Source organism: Pseudorca crassidens, chromosome 8 (assembly GCF_039906515.1).
Source record: "Pseudorca crassidens isolate mPseCra1 chromosome 8, mPseCra1.hap1, whole genome shotgun sequence".
In the NCBI taxonomy this organism is placed as follows: Eukaryota; Metazoa; Chordata; class Mammalia; order Artiodactyla; family Delphinidae; genus Pseudorca; species Pseudorca crassidens.
In genome coordinates this window covers 60,078,147-60,099,381 of record NC_090303.1, presented here as the reverse complement: position 1 = coordinate 60,099,381, position 21,235 = coordinate 60,078,147, and the positions used below count along the sequence as shown (strand labels likewise).

Sequence of the window (21,235 nt, the reverse complement as noted above, 5' to 3'; positions counted from 1 at the left end):
AGGCCCCAACCCAAATTTCATCATACAGAGGGTACATATATTATTTGCATTTGAGTGCTTTATTATATTGGAATTGCAGTGATATTATTAACATTTGTACAAATGCACAAAATCTTGTCTCTTCTTGCTAGAAAGAGATGTAAAAATCTGACCTAGTTGAACAGTCTTAATGAACTCATTGTCCGTTGGTAACGATAAATGTGTTCACGATGCAACAAAAAGCTTAACATAAAATTAAACATATTAAATGCTGCTGCAAGTATTTACATGTATGTACCCCCAGTTTTCTTCTCCTTCCAATAAGGAAGGTGGTTGCTTTACAAACAGACAAACAAACACAAATGCTTTGCTGTTTACAATTACAAATAACCCCCCCCCCGCCCCCACCCCACGGAGTCCAGAACTTAAAGTGACAGCACCTTTTCCGAGGACTTCCTTAGTTAACACTTACTTTGCACAATGTTAACCTTTTTTCTCTTAGTTCTATCTTTTGGACAATATTTATATTCCAATTGTCCTAGAACACTGTGTTTGAACTGAGCCATTTTTTCTGGGCCTTTTCGGAAGATCCCAAATCCCATGTCCTCTCCAGGGAGGACATTTCAAGTTTATCTTTTCTCCAAGACAAACCTCAAAGGCAGAACTCCTCTCTCTATGAGGCAGGTGTGATTTAGCAGAACACAGAAGGAAAGAGGGCGAGCAGTTCTTCTGTTCTATTGGCTGGCTGGTGGGGAAGGGTCCTTTCTCTGAAACCCCCTCCACTTCAGCATGGCTGATACCTTTCATCACGTCCTGTAGCGTCTATAGCCTTGGTATTCTAAAGGAGCAAACTAGACTCTAATGAGCTTATTGTGCATAAGATTTTAATGATGTATTTAAAGCTAATGTATTCAGGTTCCACATTCTCAGTCCTGAGGCTAAAATGATTCTGTTAAAAAAAAAATCCTATAAAGTTCTATAAAATGAAACACAATGCAAGAAAATCTTCAATGGCTTAAGAAGAGCTTTCTAAATCCTGGCTTCTAATGAGCTAGATATTGTAAGTTGGTCTAAGTATAACAGCTGATCATTATTGAGCCCCCTCTGACGATAAGCTTGGAAAGGCATCAGAGCGCCACTTAAGAACATTAATCTTTTAAGAAATGCTGGCAGTTTGGCCTTACCCCCCCTCTTCAACTTGTGGTTAAATAGCTTTTTTAAAAAATAGACAATTTATAAGGAAAAAAATATATAAACACTCTTTAAGCAATTTGGCTATAAGCATTACATCACTGAAAAACTCCACAAGAAATAGTAAAATATTTTGAACGGACATACACTTTTTCATTTTCATAACATGACGAGCTGGGTTTTGTTTTTTTTTTTCTTTGTTTTGGTATTGGATCTTACTTGTAAGTTTATTGCTTCAGCGTCTTCTTGTCCTTTCTTAGGTTATAATTGTAAAATAGAGGTGCTGTCCCTAATTGCGGTACAAGGCAACATTGTATTTTTGAGACCTAGGAGTGAAATAGTTAGGGTCACCGTTTTTTTTTCAGCAGCCCAGAGAGACGATGGCGAGGACAACAGTCTGATGTGCATGGTGATGCACAAAAGAATGTCTCCTGGCTCATGCAGCACACTTTGGTTGGAGGATAAGATAGAAAATTCTTAAGTGTAGCATAGCTGCTCCCTCACATCTGTTGCATAATATAACATTTTTAAAAAACATGCTGTGAATAAAGGGAGAAAGAGTATACTGGCTCTTCTCCTTGGCATTCTCGTAGCAGGCTTCATCTAGGTTGATGTGAGCAATGCGTCTTGGCTATGCTACTGGTGAACGCACGCAAATGTACCTGGTGCAAATATTCCGTAAAGTATTTTAAATGATGCAGCTCAGAGCCTTAGAGGAAGCGTGGGGTAGTTGGGAAGGGGAGGGTGAAGGCAAGTTTAAGGGCAGGGAGGAGGTCTGAAAGAGAACGAGAGAAACTGACGGGGATTACAAATGCTAAAGTGCAATTTTAAAATATAAATTATTTTAAAAGCAGAAGAGTGATTCTAAATTGCTACTGTTCGCATAGGCACGATTTTATTCCAATTTAAACGGGTTATTTCCTTTCCCTTCTCAGATATACTGCATAATGGAACTTGAATGGCTTAAAGCTACTGCACACGGTTTGGGAAGGGACGAGAAGAGCACTAAGGAAGCTGAATAGTGCAAGGCATTCTGGGAAGTTGGGGTGCGGTGGGGAGAAGCAGAGATGAAGCTGTTTTTACACTTTTACAAGAGAGCTGTTCCAGTTATAGTTACCAATTCCCTTTAGCTGAACTCTGCTTCCTAAAGGAAAGAGCTTACTTTAAAAATGAAAAAAGAAATAGATGATTTAAAACTGTTCCGAACATAGATTAAAAAATAACTCACAGAGCAATACAAATCCTTGAAATTTCTATGCACAGAGGTCTAAACAAACATTTCCACCAAATGATGGAGAATAGCCATTAGAAACCCTGTAAAATGAAGATACACACAACTAGAGTAGTTTATTATGAACTAATCCTTTAAAAACAAGTAGATCCTACAGAAGAATATTGTTCAAATGGAATGTTTAAAAATAACATTTATTAATAAATATCTTATAAAATTCTAAATTAATAGATTCCTGTTCAAATTTTGCTTTGGTCCTTGAATTCCACTGTATACACACATACATACATATATATTTTCTTAGATGGTTTTTTATTAACCAGAAAGAAGCACATTCTATCCTAACTGGATGGCTAGCTTTATAGCAGTTACAGATGCTTAAACCCCCCCCAGCCAAAGGCTGGTCTTTTATGGCAGCTGGTTGACTTTTAATGACAAGCTCAACTAGCACACGACAATTTTCTGAACTAACAGACCACAGCCACCTGCACATTCACCACGGATGCCCCTCTATTCGGAACACGCACTGCATTTGATTTCTTGGACCTGACAGGCTCCAAAGAGCAACTGCTCCAAGTAAGTCACCCTAATGAAAAGAAGGCATGCAGTGACAGTACACAAATTGCTCGTCCCCATGGGCCGTGTTAAGACTGTGACTGGCAAACACTGATGTGGAGATAGGAGAGGGCTGCGGGGAAGGGTAAAGGGAAAACATCCGACCTCACGCCAGGCGTTAAAACGAGTCCATTCATGCACAGGGAGGATTTTCACTCTACCTGTCCTGGCATATGTTCAGAAATGTCTTAAGGAGAAACAATTAAGATGGGAATGCCTCAGTGTAGGTAAGGACTGACCTGGTAGAAACGCTATCAGGTGTCCCTATCTTGGCTGCTAATTCCTGTCACAGGAGGCAGGGGAGGCGCTGTGGAAGTTTCCAGGCAGGTTGGCAGTGACTTCAGAAGCAGATCCTGCTGACAGAAACCCACCTGTGAACGAGGAGAGGCAGTGCTGCGCTGCGGGCCCTCCCTCCTCAGGATGGGTGCTCTGAAGGTCATTGCAACTGATCTGTGACCGTATGGATGGATGACCCAGTAGCTGGGTGGGAGAGGAGAACGGGGCAGAATGTTTCCCCAGATTGGCAAGAAGTGTGGGACAAGAATGGAGAGATTTTCAGGCAGACATTATTCTACAGTCTGGTGAAAGCTAGGCCTTCAAGTGAAATATTTAATAATGATAAGTCGAGTGTTGGATTTGACCAATGAGCCTTTCTGTTCAGGATTTCAAGAAGCTCTGACAACTTGCTGGCATCCTCCATTCACTGTATTTCCACACTGCTAATGAACATACCTAAAGGCCCTGAGTATAAGAAGAAGTTTATTCTAATTATACGTGGAGGCCCGTTTGCTAACCTGTGTGTGGTGGTTTGCCTTCTTAGCATAAAAAACAGACATAATTGAGCTATCTATAATGCACGTCAGTCAAACCGTCAAGCTGCTGAATTAAAACTCAGGCAAGTTCTTAACTGCAGAGGCTTTTGGTTTAACAACTAAATATTTCAATTAAGAGGTGGAACAGAAGTAAAGTAAACCATAATTTTAGTGACAGCCCGCTCCTTGGACATTCTGATATCACCAGTGGATTTTTTAAAAATCCATTTCATTAAGTGCTATGCATGCAGTAAAGAAAGAAAATATTTTTCACTTAAAGCAAAACAAAATTTTTTTAAAAATTAAAAAATTAAAATACCCAAATATTTCAATGAGCTCTTTCTTCTTTTTAGAGGGACACATAAATGGTCCTAGGAAGGAGTTTAGAAAAAATTATTTTTGATTTCAAAATAGAGACAAGAATGTTAACTGCTTTTTTAGCTAAATCTTAAACTTCTTAGGAAGCCAGTTAGGTTAAACCATTCAGCTATTACAGCTGGGATTCAAAACAAAACAAAATAACTGAATTCAGTATTTAAAATACTTCAAAATGATATGTTTGTCTAAAATATAATAGAAAATCCTTTTCTTGTTTGCATTTTTTTCTTTTTTCTCTTTTTATTTTTTTTGCTTTTGTTTTGATTTTTTAGATCATATATCCAAGTTATGCGTTTCCCTGGAAACTCAAAACTTTCTTTTTGAAAGCACTGCATACATGAAAAGATTGTTGATAAATATTGATTTAAAAAGTAAGTTATTAGATAAAACTGAAACTAGTTATAAAAACCATGCTTCATAACCCTTATATTTTCTTTTTTTCTCCAAAATAGATTCTTACACTATACTGAGAGAAAAAACCCACATCCTTCCCTTTTCCGAACTCTTATAAAAGCTACACCTTTTGTAAAATACTACTTTTTTAAATCCCATTATCTTGCGCGCTCGCTCGCGCGCGCGCTCTCTCTCTCTCTCTCTCTCTCTCTCTCACACACACACACACACACACACACACACACACACACACACACTCATGTTTGGAGGTCAAGCATTCAAATGGAGATGAAACACCAGCACCTGCCTAGACAACTAGAGAAGAACATTAGCCCCAGTTATTTGTGAGATGTGACATTAAAACCTTAGCGCAGTAGAATGGCTTGTTTCAAGGAGGCACAACTGTGGTTCGGACTATCTGCTTTTTATAATGGGCAAGTCCAGGAAAGTTGCTGAAAGTATAAATCAGAATTATTCAGAAGAGTGGAGTAGCCATATCCAGGGGATACTTTGAGCAGCCAGAGTGCTTTAACTGCTGTGGGAGGGCGGGAAGCACCTCCATGGAAACATTAGGTTTTCTTTCTCTCTCTGTTCCTCCAGTAGTTCGTCTACTTTCACCCACCAGAACAGCAAAGACGGTTCCATAGGCTTAAGAAAAAAATAATAATATATCTTAGGCTATTAGCAGCTAATGATTGAACAACATAATCTGTGTAGTGAACAGAGCCCTTCTGAATTATTATATAGTACATGGATTTTCAACATTATAGACAGGCCATATAAAACCAGTTGTAATTCGAGGGTATGATGTTCTAGCTCTGCATCATAATTTGGACTCCCACAATTGAGGCTATAAAGCTCCCTTCCCTAGCGTCTCCACAGCTGGCATTCAACAGTGCTTCACCTACGGCTAAGCCACCTTTTATTTGCTCTGATTATTAAAAACATTAAACCAGGCACATTAAACATCTCCCAGTTACTCTTTTGTGAAAAGCAAGAGTTGAATGGGTCAGGGGCAAGGGAAGCCATGGCTAGGTCCACATTAGCTTTTTTTTTTTTTCCTTTAAACATTATTTTCTTCTTTGCATGCAACGCTAAAGGGGAAAAAATAAAACAGAAAGTAAAAATAAAGAGTCAATAGGGAGCCCAGGTAAAAGTGGAAATGGAAAGGAAAATTGGGCATTCAAGGAAGTGGACCAAGAGTAGGAGGAGAGGTGGTGAGATGCTTGCTGATTTTATTTGGACATCAATGGAGCTTATACTTTTTTTTATAGTAAGAGAAACAGGGTTGTGGAAAAGGCTCTCCATTTATCTGGGATTCTGGTGACATCATAGCACCAACTCAACATAAGCTATGACATCATCAGACTTCTCCCCCAGTTGCCTTGCAGTCTGTATACTGGACATCTAGGTACGCCTCATTTTGGCTAAAAGCTGTGGCTTAACAAGATTCAACGTTTCAGGCAAAGGGTTGGACTGATAAGAATGAAACCATGACTATATACAGAAAGAGTTCAGTTTATAAACAAGTAACTGGTACCAGAAAATTGGAGAAAAGCACCAAAGCATTTCCCAAGCTGATAGATTATTAATTGCATAACTCCCTTTTTTGCTTATATAACTGAGTATAAAAGACAACATTTCCATAATAACTATAAAAATGAAAGCCAGTCTTTGAAGGGCTGAGGAGTCTTCCAGGTCTGAGTTAATTCTAAAAATGCCCTTAAAAGAAAGGACGCAGGATATGCGACAGCTCTCCTTGGAGGCAAGGTCTGACCCTCGGATTTTAGAGAATCGGATTCAGGTCTGTTCTGTGAGTGGTGAGCTGACTGAGGGTGGAGCTTCCTACCACCTCGCTGACGGCCGAGGAAGTGGTGATGGTGTTATGCTGGATGACCTGCTGCTGAGAGCACGTGGGGACGGGGCTTGCAGGAGGGCTACTCTCTGGACCTAGGAAAAAGCACACACACACACACACACCAATATAGCTCTTTCCTGGGTGGACTTGGAGACTACTCAAAAAATATTGCTAGATGCTTGCTAGAAATAGGAGCGTTTCACACATTTTCTCCTGGAGGTTAATTCCAAAACTTTATTTTAAAGTCACAAAGCTGTGCCTTCCCAGTTTATAGCTACAAGCAAAGCCATGCTTTCTAGATCAGCAACATGAGTTGATGTGTTTAAGTTGTGGCATGTGAAGTCCCCATCTTGTCTTTTCAAAGAGCCATCCATATATCAAATGTGGAAAAATACTCACATGTGGTGGGAGAATCTGTGTTGCTCAATCTAAAAAATTATTTGAAAAGAAATTGACCTTCAGCCATGAATCCCCCCTTCTTCCGCCATCCCCTACTCAATTAGCATTGAACCTATTGACATTCCAGGTGCAGATATTGGGATCTAGAAAAACAGATCCACTTTACGTATTGGTAAACTGAGACAAGGTCACTAGCTTTTCAGCCTGGTGAATAACATGCAGCATATCCTGAGGCACTGGATATAATTCACCCAAAGCCTGTTTCCCAGCCCATAAAAGACTGCTAGCCCACCAGTAATTGGGCTCCTACTGGCTGCCGGATTGGAATTTGGTGGGATTTTACAATGTGGAATGCCAGGGAACGTCTAGCCAGAAATTATTAGGAGGTGGCGGTCATGGTGATGAATGGGGTCAGAAAAGAAGGGTTCCCTCTGGTGCAGTAGTCTGGCAGCCACTCAAGAATTCTAGCATGATATCCACCTGGGTGTGCAGTCTATGCTTTACTTTTGTTCTTTCAATAAATCCAATGAGAAATTGGTGGCAAAAAAACTGGACACTAAAACAAGCAAACAAGTCAATGACTTACTTAGATATCCTTGTGATTCTTTCTGCATGGCTGTTATGGGGCAGTCTTTATGCGTTAACAACAGCTGTTTCAGCTGTGCCACCTCGTTTTTCAACATGGACACTTCATTCTGGAAAGAGACGGATCCAAGTCATGTTAAGAAGACCAGAGAATACAAACCCAAGGCCCCGTGCACTTTCAACAGTGTAACTGGCACACTTCTTTTCTGTTATGTCTGAATGACATTAATAGTATTATTTAACGGGATTCACCTGAAAATTTGTAGCTTGCCTTTGATTTGGCCCTCAGGTTTCCCAGGGGCTTTCTGAAGAGACTAGGTTTTAACTCAAGAGCTTAATCCTATTAAAAGTTACTTAGGTGGGACCCTCCATTCTACACTGACTGGGTGACTCTAGGCAGGTAACATAACCCGGCTAAGCTCTAGCAACCTTGGATGGGAATGAAAATAGTACAAAGTTCTTTGAGTTGTTGTGAGGATTAAATGAGGTAACATGCAAAACACGCAGAACAATGCCTAGCACATACGAAGTGCTCAATAAATTTAGCTCTCATAATCTCTTCAGGCTGTCTTTTTTTTTTAAGTTTTTTTTCTTTTTTTTTTTTTGACATGGACCATGTGTTTTTAAGGTCTTTATTGAAATTTGTTACAATACTGCTTCTGTTTTATATTTTGGTTGTTTGGCTGCAGGGCATGTGGGATCTTAGCTCCCCGACCAGGGATCGAACCCACACCCCCTGCACTGGAAGGCAAAGTCTTAACCACTGGACTGCCAGGGAAGTCCCCATGCTATCTTACAGGTTCAGGTTTGACATTGACCACGAATAGAAGGTGAACGTGAGGCACGGGGAGGAACTGTGTGGCAGGGTGAGCGGCTTCAAACTGAAATGCCCTCAGAATAAGCCGATTTCCCAAAAGAAGTTCTTCATGGGCTAGAGTTCAACAAAGCACGTCCTTCTGCCTGATGCCACTTAGGAGGAAGCATGGAAGTATACAGAGCAAACGTAGGTCCTCGATTGGTGGGATCAGGTCAGCCCAGGGAGGCCAAGGGCAATAGAGTTTAGGGCCATGACTGAGTTAATTTGACTGGTTCATTAACTAGTTTGGCTAATTTCAGTCTATAAACTTTTTCCCTCCTCAATATCAGGGTGTTGTGGATTTACTTAGATAAGTGCCACAAATCTCCACTTTATGTAGTAATTCACAAAGATAGGTTCATAGTTTGTGGAATAATGTACTTGGCACCGTCGTCTACAAATACATTTGACCCTTGAACAACACGGGTCTGAACTGTGCGGGTCCACTTCCGTGCAGATTTTTTCCATAGATAACAATACTACATGATTAGCAGTTGACAGAATCTGAGGATGCGGAACCACGGATACAGAGGGCTGAGGATGGGGTTTGAGCATAAGCGGATTATGGGATCTGAGGCCAGTCTTGGAACCAATACCCACTGATATTGAGGGACAACTGTATAAATGTAGAACAGATGCTTCCAAGGTGCTGCCACTTGATAAAAGTAAACTGTAAACGTAGCAAATAAGCCATTTTACAGTTGTGATAAGTAACACCTCTCTCTGGCCCATGTTCATTTGTGGCTGCCCCGCAATTACACTCCACGTGGAGGAGACGTTTCAAAAGCATGCACACAGAAGAAGGTGTTTTAACATTTGTCATTAAGTTGCATCTACACTTTCAGTATGAACTTGGCTTTTGAGGCATGTATTTATCACCTAAAAAGTAAGTTTGGGATTCTGAAGTTAATTAAAAAATTTTTTGGAAAATTGTTTCAAAGAATACCTCCTAATTTCAGACTCATTTGCAAAATACAGTATAAGTAATCAAATGTTGAGTAGCATGAATAAAAAAATAATAAAAATCTCATCTACAAGGCTTTTATGCCTATCTGACGAAAGCGGGGAGGGATAAGTTAGGAGACTGGGATTAACATATATGCACTACTATATATAAAACAGATAACTAATAAGGACCTACTGTATAGCACAGGGAACTCTGCTCAATATTCTGAAATAATCTATATGGGAAAAGAATCTAATAAAGAATGGGTATGTGTATATGTATAACTGATTCACTTTGCTGTACACCTGAAACTAACACAACATTGTGAATCAACTATACTCCAATAAATTTTTTTTTAAATGCCTGAGAAATTAGCACTAATGATGAATAAATCACTTAATTTCACAGGAAAACTGCTCTTAAATTTGAGAACGTTCAGGAAGGTGAATTGCACCTCCCACCTCCAAATGAGTGCAGTTGATAAGGGGCCCTATCAAAGCTGAAAGTGACCCTTGTCAATTTGGGGGTCAGTGGGACAAGTTTATTTATAGGACAATTTATTTTAGCCTTAAACACTATTTTTTTCTCTAATTTTATGCCCATTTAAATTCAGATAGCCATCCTTCCTTTTCCCAGCTCCCCCTCTGCTTAAAATAGCCTGTGTAAAAGAAAGTTACTTTTAGACCATTAAACAGAAGGCAGCCCCTGGTTAAAAACAAAACAGACAAAAACAGAACAGAAAAAGGAGAAAAAACTAAGATGTTTGAATGTATACATATTTGGCCTCAAAATGAAATGTGACATGATTTGTATTTGGACTATAGAGATAACACTTTTCTGAAATCACAACTGCTAGACACCTGGACCCTAAGGGGAAACTGTCCGTTGTAGACAATGGTTCTAAGAAAGTGGAGTAACGCTCCAGTCCTTAGTGAATCCAGCCATACTTTTCTTCCATGATCTAGGAAACAAACGAGGAAAGTATTTAAAATAAAACAACAGGACTCTGTTGCCTTCTTCTACTTCTGGAAGAAAAGTCTCACTTGGCGGCTGCCTTGGAGGGGATGATTTTAGTCTCCATTTCTTCCTCCTCTGTGTCCTCAGCAGTCACACCTTTTCTAGGCAGTCTTCCATCCCCCAGACTCGAAGTGTACGTTGCCCCTTCCTTAAAAAAAACACCTTGAATTCCGTTCTTCGGGCTCCTACAATTGCAAGGAGCTAACTGCCTACAATACTTGGCATATCCCAAACCATTTCAGGATAAACCTTTTGCTTTCATGAGAGGCCACAATAAAACAGCACCAATCACCACAACAAACAGTGTATGTGGTGTCCTGGCCTATAACCAAAGCCCCATAGAAAATAGATGATTTTAGTGGCATTTTTTTGTCTCTGGACAGCAAAGCACTTTATTAATAAACCAATACATTGTAAGTATAGAAACTGAGGACCTGGGAGTTGTGAGGGTCTGTAAAAATGTAGGAACCTGGAGAGCACTGTAACAACTGACCATCATTTAAAGATATATGTGAATATGGACATATTTCTTAATGTAATATATTAGTAATTATGTTATTTAGCTATGTTAGGGTTGGAAAATGAATGCCAATTAATATTCTCCATAGACAAGAGCAATCAGCCTCCCTCTTGCTTAGATCATGCACACATAAGTACGATACTGATAAGGACTAAATAAAAGTCTAATGGCCAGAGAGGCAACAGAAATTCATGGGGCAGCTTCCAGCGGAAAAAGGAACTCTCAAATGAGAGTTGAGAATAATCGGGTTTGGCTCCCCAAATTGCCACACCAACCTAGTGTAAAACAAGGTGGTTGGACTAGTTTTCTAGTTACTTCCTGCAAGATAGTTTTTTATTCTGTGAGTTGCCTTCTATTGAGAATGCTAATTACCTAATAATCTAATGAAGGTCTCCATCTTGATTTTTTATTCACTAGTTAATTGCTTCTGGTGTTCTCAAATGGGCTTATATATCAAGTCTTATATTTCCTAAGGGAGCCAGTTCCAGCACCTCCTGTACTTCCAAATCTTAACAGGGCAGATTCCAAAGCAACATTTACAGTTTCACTTTTGTGCAAAATTTCAAGTCCATGTACATTTCCATATTGTGAGAGTCTACAGAGCCTTCATCAGATTCCATAAGGGAGCATCTGGGTTAAAAACAGTAGAGAATCTCTGCCCTAGAGGAAGCGGAGTGAATCATGTGTGCTGTGCACATGCATAAACATTCCATATTGATAGATACTGATAGATATCATTCTATATTGATAGACCGACTGATGTAGGAAATGCACAAATACTAGACTATATTTTAAATAAAAATCCTTTTCAAGATAACATTAATAGAAATCACCTTGAATACATTTTGGAAGAGAAGAACCAGACAGCAAATGTTTCAAAATGCATAAAAGAAATCAAAAGTGGCCTGCAGTTCTAGTAGGGAAATAGAAACCAGGACTTCTGGAGACATTTTCTTATTCTGAATTGCCTTGCATTACGAATTGATGCAAATCACCAATTTTTTTTTTTACTCCCTTGTGTAGTTTCTAATAATAACTATAGGTCTTCATATAGAAGCACTTTGCAAAAGCAAAGTATTAATAATAAGTATTGATTCTCTTGCTGAAATCAGCTCTTCATTCTTTTTTCTAAACTAGTTTGGGTTTGCTACTCCTAAAAGTTTAGCCATTTAAATAGGGACTGTAAGAGTATAGATGTAGTTAAGATTAATCTGTTCTTAAACCCATAAAGTTGCCTTGGGATGAAGCAGCACCCCTATATAGACATTCAACACTGTAATAACATACTTTAAACAAGCACTCCAAGAAGTCCCTAATAGCTACATTTTCAGTTTTGGGGGGATGTCATTTTGTTAATATGATAAACTCCAAATGCTTTTTGATGCAAGCAGTAGTCCATGCCAAAAAAATAATTATCAAAATGAGCCCTGCCACATAGCCCCTCCCCTATTTTTTTTTTTTTTTTTTTTTTTGTAGATTAACTGAGGCCAGGTTTGGTTCATTCTAAAACAAAGGACTTTCAATTTGTACAGCAACAGTTCCCATCTGGCCTATTCTCTTGCCAAGTCCTAAACCTGAGCTCGTGTGTCTAAAATTTCAGCAGCGACTTAGGCCATGTGTCTTTGTACTGAAAAAGAAAAGCAATTATTTCCGTGGGCGACCAGACGATTTCCGTATCATCTATTGAACACAATCCACTGAGCACCACATTAGTAGTTGATGAATTTAGAGCTGATCTCAGCCACTCTGTCAGTGAAAAGAATGTGGATTCCTTCATAGTTGAAGAACTTTCTAGAATGAAAGATCACAGAGCAGTGGGTTAGGTCAAGAGAAGACTCGCTTGGGTTTTCATCCTACTACTTGCTGGTTGTGTGACTTTCAGGAAGACTTCTCGTGTCCCCCGAGACTCAGTTTCTCCCAAATAAAATGTCAGATTGGGTGGTTTCTAATATTTCCAATTCCTATACCTGTGTTGACCTCTTGGGTAGAGATTTGTTGTGAGATGAGGAAATGAAGTCTGGGAGTTTGATTTTGTTTTCTCAGTTCTAATTTTTCCAATCTGAAGCTCTGCAGCCTAACTAGATTTATGCTGGAAGACAACTCAAAAGTGGCAGCTGGCCATCCAGACCTTGGATATTCCTTTTGGAGGGAGTTTGTTTGTGTAGCACCTTCCATTTCTGTTTACTTAAAATTTGGCTCACTGGACCAGCCTCAAGAGAGACAACTTTTTCTTTTGACAAAGGTCCAGTGAGAGGGAAAGGGTCATTCAAAGGTAGCAGAATCTGCATATCCTCTCCAGCATCACACGGCATGATGCAGAGCACTCGGCATCACAGAAAACATGGAGCCCTTGTGGTTTCTGTCCCTGTGAAGCAAAGCAGTGGTTGGAAACACCAACAACGTAGTCTTTTCAGAGACCGTCCCTTCCTCAGGCACTGCTTTAACAACCAAAAATACTGGTGCCTGTTAAATGGCCCCAATAGGACTTTTTTTCTGGTTTTCAGGGGCTAGAATTCTAGTATCTCTTATCCTTCCATTTTGGTTCTAAAAATGTGAAAGTTAATAGATTACGTTTGGGACTTCCCTGGTACTCCAGTGGTTAAGAATCCGCCTTCCAATGCAGTGGATGCAGGTTCGAGCCCTGGTTGGGGAACTAAGATCCCACATGCTGCAGGACAACTAAGCCCGGGCCGCAACTACTGAGCCCGAGTGCCACAATTAGAGAGAAGCCCGCGAGCTGCAACAAAAGATCCCATGAGCCACAACTAAGACCCAATGCAGCCAAAAATAAATAAATAAAATAAAAAGTCTCTCTTCTGGCAATAAGCATGTTTTAAAATATACTCTTTTAAAAAAGTAGATTAGGTTCGCATAAAGGATATACCTTATATGTTAAGTACCTTATATGTTAAGTGAAAGCTATAACATATGTTCATATGTCAAGTCATGAACACATCTGACGTCAAAGTAAACCAGTATCCTCACTTTTCCTGGCTCTCTGCTATGACCCCCTCCATGTCTTCAGGCTCTAGAATGATGGTCAATACCCTGGGGTCATTCTGCAAGGACTCATTTTAGTTAAAACTGATTTAAGAACTTGTCCGCATCTGATTACATGTCAGCTGACGACTCAAGGCTCCTTCATCTAGGTCAGTGGGTCTCACTCAGGGGTAATCTTGCCCCCCACGGGGGACGTTTGGTATTGTCTGAACGTTTTTCAGTTGTCACAACTTGGGGGTGGGGTAGAGAGTGCTACTGATACCTAGAGGGTAGAGGTCAAGGATACTGCTAAGTATCTACACTGCACTGGAGACAACAAAGAATTACTGAGCCCCAAGGTAATCGTGCTGAGATTGAGAAAACCTGCACCTGTTCATGATCCTCTTGCAGATCTCAGAACTGGTAGCAAATTCCAGGGCTTCTCACATTTCAGTCATTACAAAACCACTGCTGTGATATTTGCTAGGTCACATACACCAGAACTTTTATTTACTTAACATGTTTGTACAAATTAACTCATTTTTTAAAGATTTAGCCTGGTCCTTACCAAAAATATCTGTGAAACTGAAGGTTTGATGTTCTGATTACATTTTTCAGTGCACATAAAAATTAAAATATTATTAGTAATATTAAAAATGTGTACTCATGTCCACCTAAAAGCTTCTCACATACTACTAGGCCTGCCAGATTCTAGAATTATAGACTTTCAAGTTAGAGTGGTTTCGGCGGTGTTTGAGTCCAGCCAAACTCTGCGGCTTGATTCCCTTAAATCGCATCTTTGCCAAGTGGTCAGGCAGCTAGTTCTTGGACACTCCAGAGATGGGGAGCTCATTCATTTATTCAGCAGATACTGAGTACAGACACTCAGGAACTCTCCATGCTAGACCCGACATTAGAAAAGGGGGTAAGTGGTCGGGGGAGAGGGTAACAGAGTCTCCAACTTCACACAAGCTTCGTACAAGCCAGTGGGAGGATTTCTTATCTTACTTCCCCCATATCTGCTATATACGTTTCCCAGTTTCTTTCTCATGTCTATCGTTAAAAGAATGATAAACTTTGGGGGGGAGAGTGAACATCCATAAATAATGACAGTCAGTCCCTGTATAACCCAAACTTTCTTTGTATAATTTCAATTTGTACACTGGATGTCTCAAGACCATTTCCACTTAATGGAATTAAATATGCAAAGGGGGGTTTGGCACCCTAATTGCTCCTTTCTGAGGATGCGCAGAGGATGGGGGGTGAAGGTGACCTATGAACTACTGAGGAGCAGATTCTCCCTATTTTAGGCATTCTCTCCCCTCTTCCCTCCACTCTTTAGCCATTATCTCTGCTCCTGGAAGCACTGTTATATAATCCAGCACTCTAATCCACGAGTTTTACTGCTATCCCTGCCTGCTTGTCACTTATATAATACTTGCTTTTTCTTCTGCTGGTGAACAGTGCACTTCTTTTTGTGTTAGAACAAATGTCCTGAACTGTGTCATGTGTATGGCATGAAGTCCGCTGGAGAAGCTCCAGGTGCTGGAGGTTCTCAAAAATTCCTAGAAGTGGCCTTGTTATAAAATGTCCCCCCACTGAGCCACCCATGGAAAGCAAAAATCATGCAAGATCCAAATCTTGTCAAGTTTAAAAATGAGATGGAAACATGCCTTTTCTTATGGAGCAAAATAATAAACACAAACCTCCCTTTTTTCCACTAAACAAACAAAAATATAGATAATCTAGTGTAAAGTGAAGCAACCCCGTCATCCAGTGGACATAAAGAGCGGCCTTTCGGTTGCAGATTTATGATGTACAAACGGCTCTGTAGACATTAGTTCATTTATTCCTCCCAACAACTTTATGAGGTTATTATTCCCATTTTATAGGTGAGGAAACTGAGAGCCAGAGAGGTTAAACCCAGCAGGTAGGTACGGAACAAGAGTTTGAACCTCTGTCTGACCAAGCTTCTGCTCCCAGCCCTATAAATTAATTGGGCAGGGTTTCCCTCCTCAGAGCAGACCGATGTAAAACCGAATGGTTGTTTTGTTTTGTAGAGTGTCTCGGAACTAATAAACCTTGAGGAATCAGCCTGCAGTTGCTCTGTGGGCTAAGGGGTGGTGTTAGTTAGTGCTTAGGTCAACAAGTGCCTGCCGGGGCAGGAAATGCCAATGTTACACAGGGCCTTTGAGTCCTGTGGAGAGAGACAGTGGCCTGCACCTGAAGCTGCATGTTTGTCTGGGTGAGTTCTTCTGCTTTCTTTTCCAGTGACATCACCCAGACCTTCCTCTTCTGTCTGCAGCGGGTGGCGGCTGCCCGGTTCCGTTCCAGAAATTTCCGCCGCCTCTCGTCAGGATCCTCATCCACCACCCTTCGCCGGCGCCCCCCTGTGGGCTGAGGCGGCTGTATCGTCTGGGTGGCCTGCATCTGTTGTGTCGCTGGTGAAACCTGCTGGGAAAGAGAGGGGGAGGGGGTGATGGGGAGAGAGGAGGAACGGCTGGGTAAGGTGTTGAAATGCAAAACACAGGGAGTCGCTTGTTTTAGTTAGCAGGTTACACTTGTTTTCTAAGAATGAAGTCAACAATGAGATCACGCTCATGAGAAGGAAAAGCATCACCCCGCTATCTTCTGTGATATTTTGGCAAAAGATACAGGGATGATCTGCGAAAAGAGAGTCAAGTAGATTTTTTCCCCCTGACTGGCATTTGGCTGAATCACGATAGAAGAAACTTTTTTTTCTCCTCAGATGTTAAAAATATTTTAAGGTGCCTTGTAAAATCTCAAAGTGCCAATGTATGGCACAGGTGAAAACAGAGGTCAGGGTGACTGTCACCCTACTGATGAGTCTTCTGTCATCTGCAGAAAACTCCTTCTGGGCAGGTTGTGAATGCCTTTCATACTAATGGTGTCAAAACCATGTTCCTAGAACACACCTCTGGGACAGCACTGCCATTGTGACTCCTATCAAAAGAACCCCGTGAAGCCTGGAAAGCAGCTGAAATCCTTTTGTCACAATTTCACAGTTCTTACTGCAAATGCCTAGCTGGACCCGCAAACTGCAAATGGGCCTGTCTCCTCCTCAGAGCTTGACCAAGGCTGAAGGAGTTACAGGAGATGGTGAGTGGGTGAATTTCTAGGTGATGGGGAAGCGGGGCCTTCGAAAGTCCATCGTGATGCAGCACTGAGCCCTGTTAATACACCGTGTCTGTTGACAGGGAGGGGTGGTTGTATATACTTACATTATAAGGAAATCCTAGGAGTGGCAAAGCACTTTACTAAAAAGTTTTACTATGCTTATAGATTCCTTGTAAGGTCTGCATGGGGCTCAACAACATCTAAGGTTTTAGGGACTCCCACACATATGGCTTTATTTCCCTTCATACAGCAGACACTCAGCACCTAGTGAAATTTCTATGACTGACTGTTGATGAGTCTGGACACCTAATGCTTCCCTAATGCACTTCACTCCTTCCCTTTTCTTCATTCTCAATAAAGGGTGGTGGTGTTTTTTTTCTCCTCCCTCTCATTGCTCAGTCACTCAGGCTTATGGCTGTAATACCTATAAAGTTGTTTTACAAGAGGCATTTAACCTGCAGAAATAACAGGCAAAAAGTTTTAAAAGTGAAACCCAGCCACCTTTTCTACCACATTCCAACCCTATGATTGAAATCAATCAGAACGACTGTAATTGCACTAATAATGGCTCCTGGTTGACATCAGCTGACTGATGATGATATATTTTAATCCTAAACTAACTCTATCAAACCCTCAATGACTAACTGAAAAAGAATCAGTCTCAGGACTGAGGTTAGATTGCATCTCAGTAATTTTGTTTAAAGCAAAGACATTTTCTAAAACTGTTTATTGGCAATTCCTTTCCTCCGAATCACAGAGGAATAACAAAATAAATTGTCTAAGATCTTACTCACCAGAGCGGCTGATGAAGATGTATTCCTTGTTATTGGCAAACGTTTAGCACTAGTCATTTCAGGTGCAGTAACTTCTGAGCTAACCACCGCAAAGCAAAGCACTAGGAAAGAAGGCGCTAACCTGGCTATTTTTGCATTCTGTCGGGGTGGGGTGGGAGGGATAAATTGGGAGTATGGGATTAACAGGCAAAAAATGAATGAAATACATTCATTCATTTCTTTGTATGAATTAGTGATCTCTCACTGCCAGCCCTAGACAAGACTCTCAAGTAGGTAAAACTGGGTTTTAATCTCCGGTGCAGGGACCTCTCTTTCGATACTGTATTCTACCACGCTAACGTTAACAAGCCTTTACCCCCTGATGCTTCTCCTCTGCCTTTACCCAAAGGGGTAAGTTACATGGTGGTTTCAGGTGCAGTCCAGGTTCAGGGTCAAGGTGTGGTTTGGTTAAGAGAAATTCCTGGTGGCCAAGGAGTGGTACCAGGACTCTGAAGTCACATTCTTATATGCAAAAGAATCGCAAGAAGCCAGGAGAAATTGAAAATGCAACCCTAAGACCAGAATTTGTGCTTTAAACAAAATTATCAAAAACGATAATTATCGTTACCTATCATCTTTTTAAAATAGCATTCTGTAGGGGTGGGGTGGGAGGGATAAATTGGAAGTATGGGATTAACAGAGGCACACTACCATACATACAGTAGATAAACAAGAAGGATTTACTGTATAGCGCAGGGAACTATATTCATAGTTCTTGTAATAAACTATAATGGAAAAGAATAAAAAAGAATATAGATATATATATGCATAACCAAATCACGTTGCTGTACACCTGAAACTAACACAATATTATAAACCAACTATACTTCAGTAAAATAAATAGAATGGCATTCTGTTGACACAGATGCTCTGAAAATTTTGATCAAAAATAATTAACTGTAATTTCAAAATGACAGAATTTATTCCAAGTCGTCTTAGAATCTCAGAGTTGGATGACCTTAATAAACTTCTGTTGTTCTGACAATCATACAATTAGGCCACATGACAAGAATCTCAATATCAACCAAGTTAATACAGTTAACAGTGGCATTTTGAATACGGTCTAAATGATCTTGTTCAAATTTCAACAAGACCAACCTGGACTCTTTCTTTTTAGTAGCATAGGATAAAAAAGCAACTTTGTGCAGCCAATTATAAAGGCAATTAACTGATTGCATATAAAACTGGCCACTTACTGACTTGAGATGGAGGGCAATTGGCTAATTCGTAATTAGCTAATGAATGGCTTTTATATTTAATGAACTGTTAAGCTTGTCTGTGAAGTAACTCGCTCACAAATGCAACCAAAACTTGATGCTATCCGTTTTTAAAAAATATAAGTATACATGTGACTCTCTCTGCCTATCTTTGACCTTATTATAGTTTATAGTCGATCTATTATAGTTCTCTTTTTCCCTTCTAAATATATGTCCTACTATGGCACATGACTAAAAAGGTGCTTTGGATAGCATTTTATTGCTAAACTACTTGCTAAGCTTCTATCACATTATTCGGTTTGGAATTAATCATGGCTCTCATGTATTGAAAACTGTGCCAAGGGCAAAACATTCTCTTATTTAATACTCCTGAGGGTCTATGAGCTTGGTCTATTATCACCCCATTTTACAGATGGGAAAACTGAGGCTTAGAGAGGTTCATCTACTGACCACAGTCATACAACAAGTAAGGTGGGCAAAGAATGAAAGTTTTCTCACTCCAAAGCCTACACTCTTATTTTCTATATAGAATACCTCTAAGAACTTTGCAAAAGTAAGCTTAGCTAATAAATAAGCTTATCTATTGAATGGAGAGTTGCTTATGGATAACACATTTTGTGGATGGCTGTCCAGGTTTGGTGTGTGTTGGAGGGGTTGATGCAAGATCTCTAAAAGCTGCCCGGTGAGAGGTACAGAGGCAGACAATGGAGGAGACAGTGAATAAGTGTGATCCAAAGCTTCTGACGCCATTCTGACCCAGCTGGTTGGAACCTGGCAGTTTGGGTGGAGGGAACTGACAAAGGTCATCCCACTTGAAGGTCCAAAATGTCTAGGACTAGCCGTGCTCCTATACATGCCCTTCATCCACTTACTAAAACTCACGCGGGTACATGGACCCGCCTCTCTTCTTGGGCTGGGTGACGTAACGTCTGCCAGATCCCCCGACCCTCTTCCAGTTGTGTCTAAATGCTGGCTTTCTGTCTAGCCGCTCCTGGTGACTCTCCACCACTGGGATTTGGCCTTCCCCTTGAACTGATCATCTACAGAGCCTGGCTCTCTGCCTTCTCCCTCCAACACATTTCTCACTGGGTGGAATGAGTCACCTTTCTTTACCATTTACACAACACCTTACACCCTAACATCCATTACCGGGCCTCTTTGTCTGCCTGAAATTGTTACCCTTTATATTTTTAACACTTACTGTTATTCAGAAGATTGCCCATTGTATTTAACTTCCATTTTGCAGGTGACAAAATTGAGTCTCTAGGATGTTATAAAGTACTGCAGATAGAACCATGGTTAGAATTAACTTATTTTTGTCATCCTTTTTTCACATCTTTCTTTAAAGTTTAAATTCTTAATCCTTCATTGGTGTTACTTTTTTAGGGTTAACATTATAACACACTGCAAAATAGATTTTGGAGAACTTGAAGCTTACGTTTGCCCCTAGAAACTAAACCTGATATTTACCTTATTAGTTATAGAAACTATGATCTGGGAGGGTCTTATGGGTAACCATTACCTCTTAGGAAATGAACAGAGCCCCCCCCAGAGAGTCAGATAGAACACCTGGGCTTGGCAAACAAGGTTGCTGCCAATGAACCCCATATTTGAGTTTGTACTGTTAACGAGAAGGGAGAAAGAGATGATGAAAAAGGTGTACCTGTGCTTGGTTGCCGGAGTGCAGGGGTGGGTGTGGCGAGGTCTGGTGATGTGCCGGGTGTGCATGATGGTGGGAGTGGGAGTGATGATGTGGGTGGTTCTGCTGGTGATGGGGCTGAGGATGAGGATGGTGTGCTGGGTGCTGGTGCTGGTGTGGGTAGGGGTGATGGGCTGGCAGTGTCTGGTGCTGATGTGGGTGTGAGTGCATGTGATGGTGTGGCGTCTGGTCCTGACAGGACCCCATCATTTCCATCATGTGTCCCATGGTGTTCATATTCCCATTTGACATGGCAGCAGGGTGATGAGTCAACGCAGCCTTCAACCTCTGAAACAGAACAAAACAAGAGGGGACAGCTGAGGTCAGTCGTGTACACAATAGGGATTCTGAATCAAAATGACTCATATTTTCAATTTTATAATATTTTATGGTACTATTGTTAACATTTTTTTACTGGTAGCAGTATGACTTTTATATTAATTTCAAATTTTCATATATATTATGGTAGGTAGAAGAATCAATGTCAGCCATGAATGTTAATTAATTCAACTGTCATGGGAAATGAGCAGGATACCCTAGATATTCTGCTAAAAGGTATTTCCTACTATCCAGTTGTTAATCATATCTT

General features: G+C 40.5%; 2 protein-coding genes across 9 annotated transcripts in view; one reads left to right on the top strand and one right to left on the bottom strand.

Moving 5' to 3' along the window:
• The window catches only part of TRIL (TLR4 interactor with leucine rich repeats), a 138,768-nt gene that overhangs the window by 103,849 nt on the left and 13,684 nt on the right, over positions 1–21,235 (top strand). For both annotated transcript variants that reach the window (XM_067746593.1, XM_067746594.1), the window contains exon 3: positions 16,031–16,879. The gene's annotated coding sequence lies outside the window, so the exon portion shown is untranslated. The remainder of the gene's footprint in view (positions 1–16,030; positions 16,880–21,235) is intronic.
• The window catches only part of CREB5 (cAMP responsive element binding protein 5), a 412,570-nt gene continuing 391,375 nt past the window's right edge, over positions 41–21,235 (bottom strand). For 3 of the 7 annotated variants that reach the window (XM_067746600.1, XM_067746601.1, XM_067746598.1), the window contains 4 exons: positions 20,611–20,934; positions 15,983–16,213; positions 7,443–7,551; positions 41–6,549 (listed from right to left, as the gene is read on the bottom strand). In XM_067746600.1, the coding sequence (XP_067602701.1) occupies positions 6,386–6,549; positions 7,443–7,551; positions 15,983–16,213; positions 20,611–20,934 (828 nt within the window). In that variant the 3' untranslated portion in view covers positions 41–6,385. Of the gene's footprint in view, positions 6,550–6,856; positions 6,886–7,442; positions 7,552–15,982; positions 16,214–20,610; positions 20,935–21,235 lie in introns of all 7 variants that reach the window. The other 4 variants (XM_067746602.1, XM_067746599.1, XM_067746603.1 and 1 more) reach the window with 4 other exon arrangements.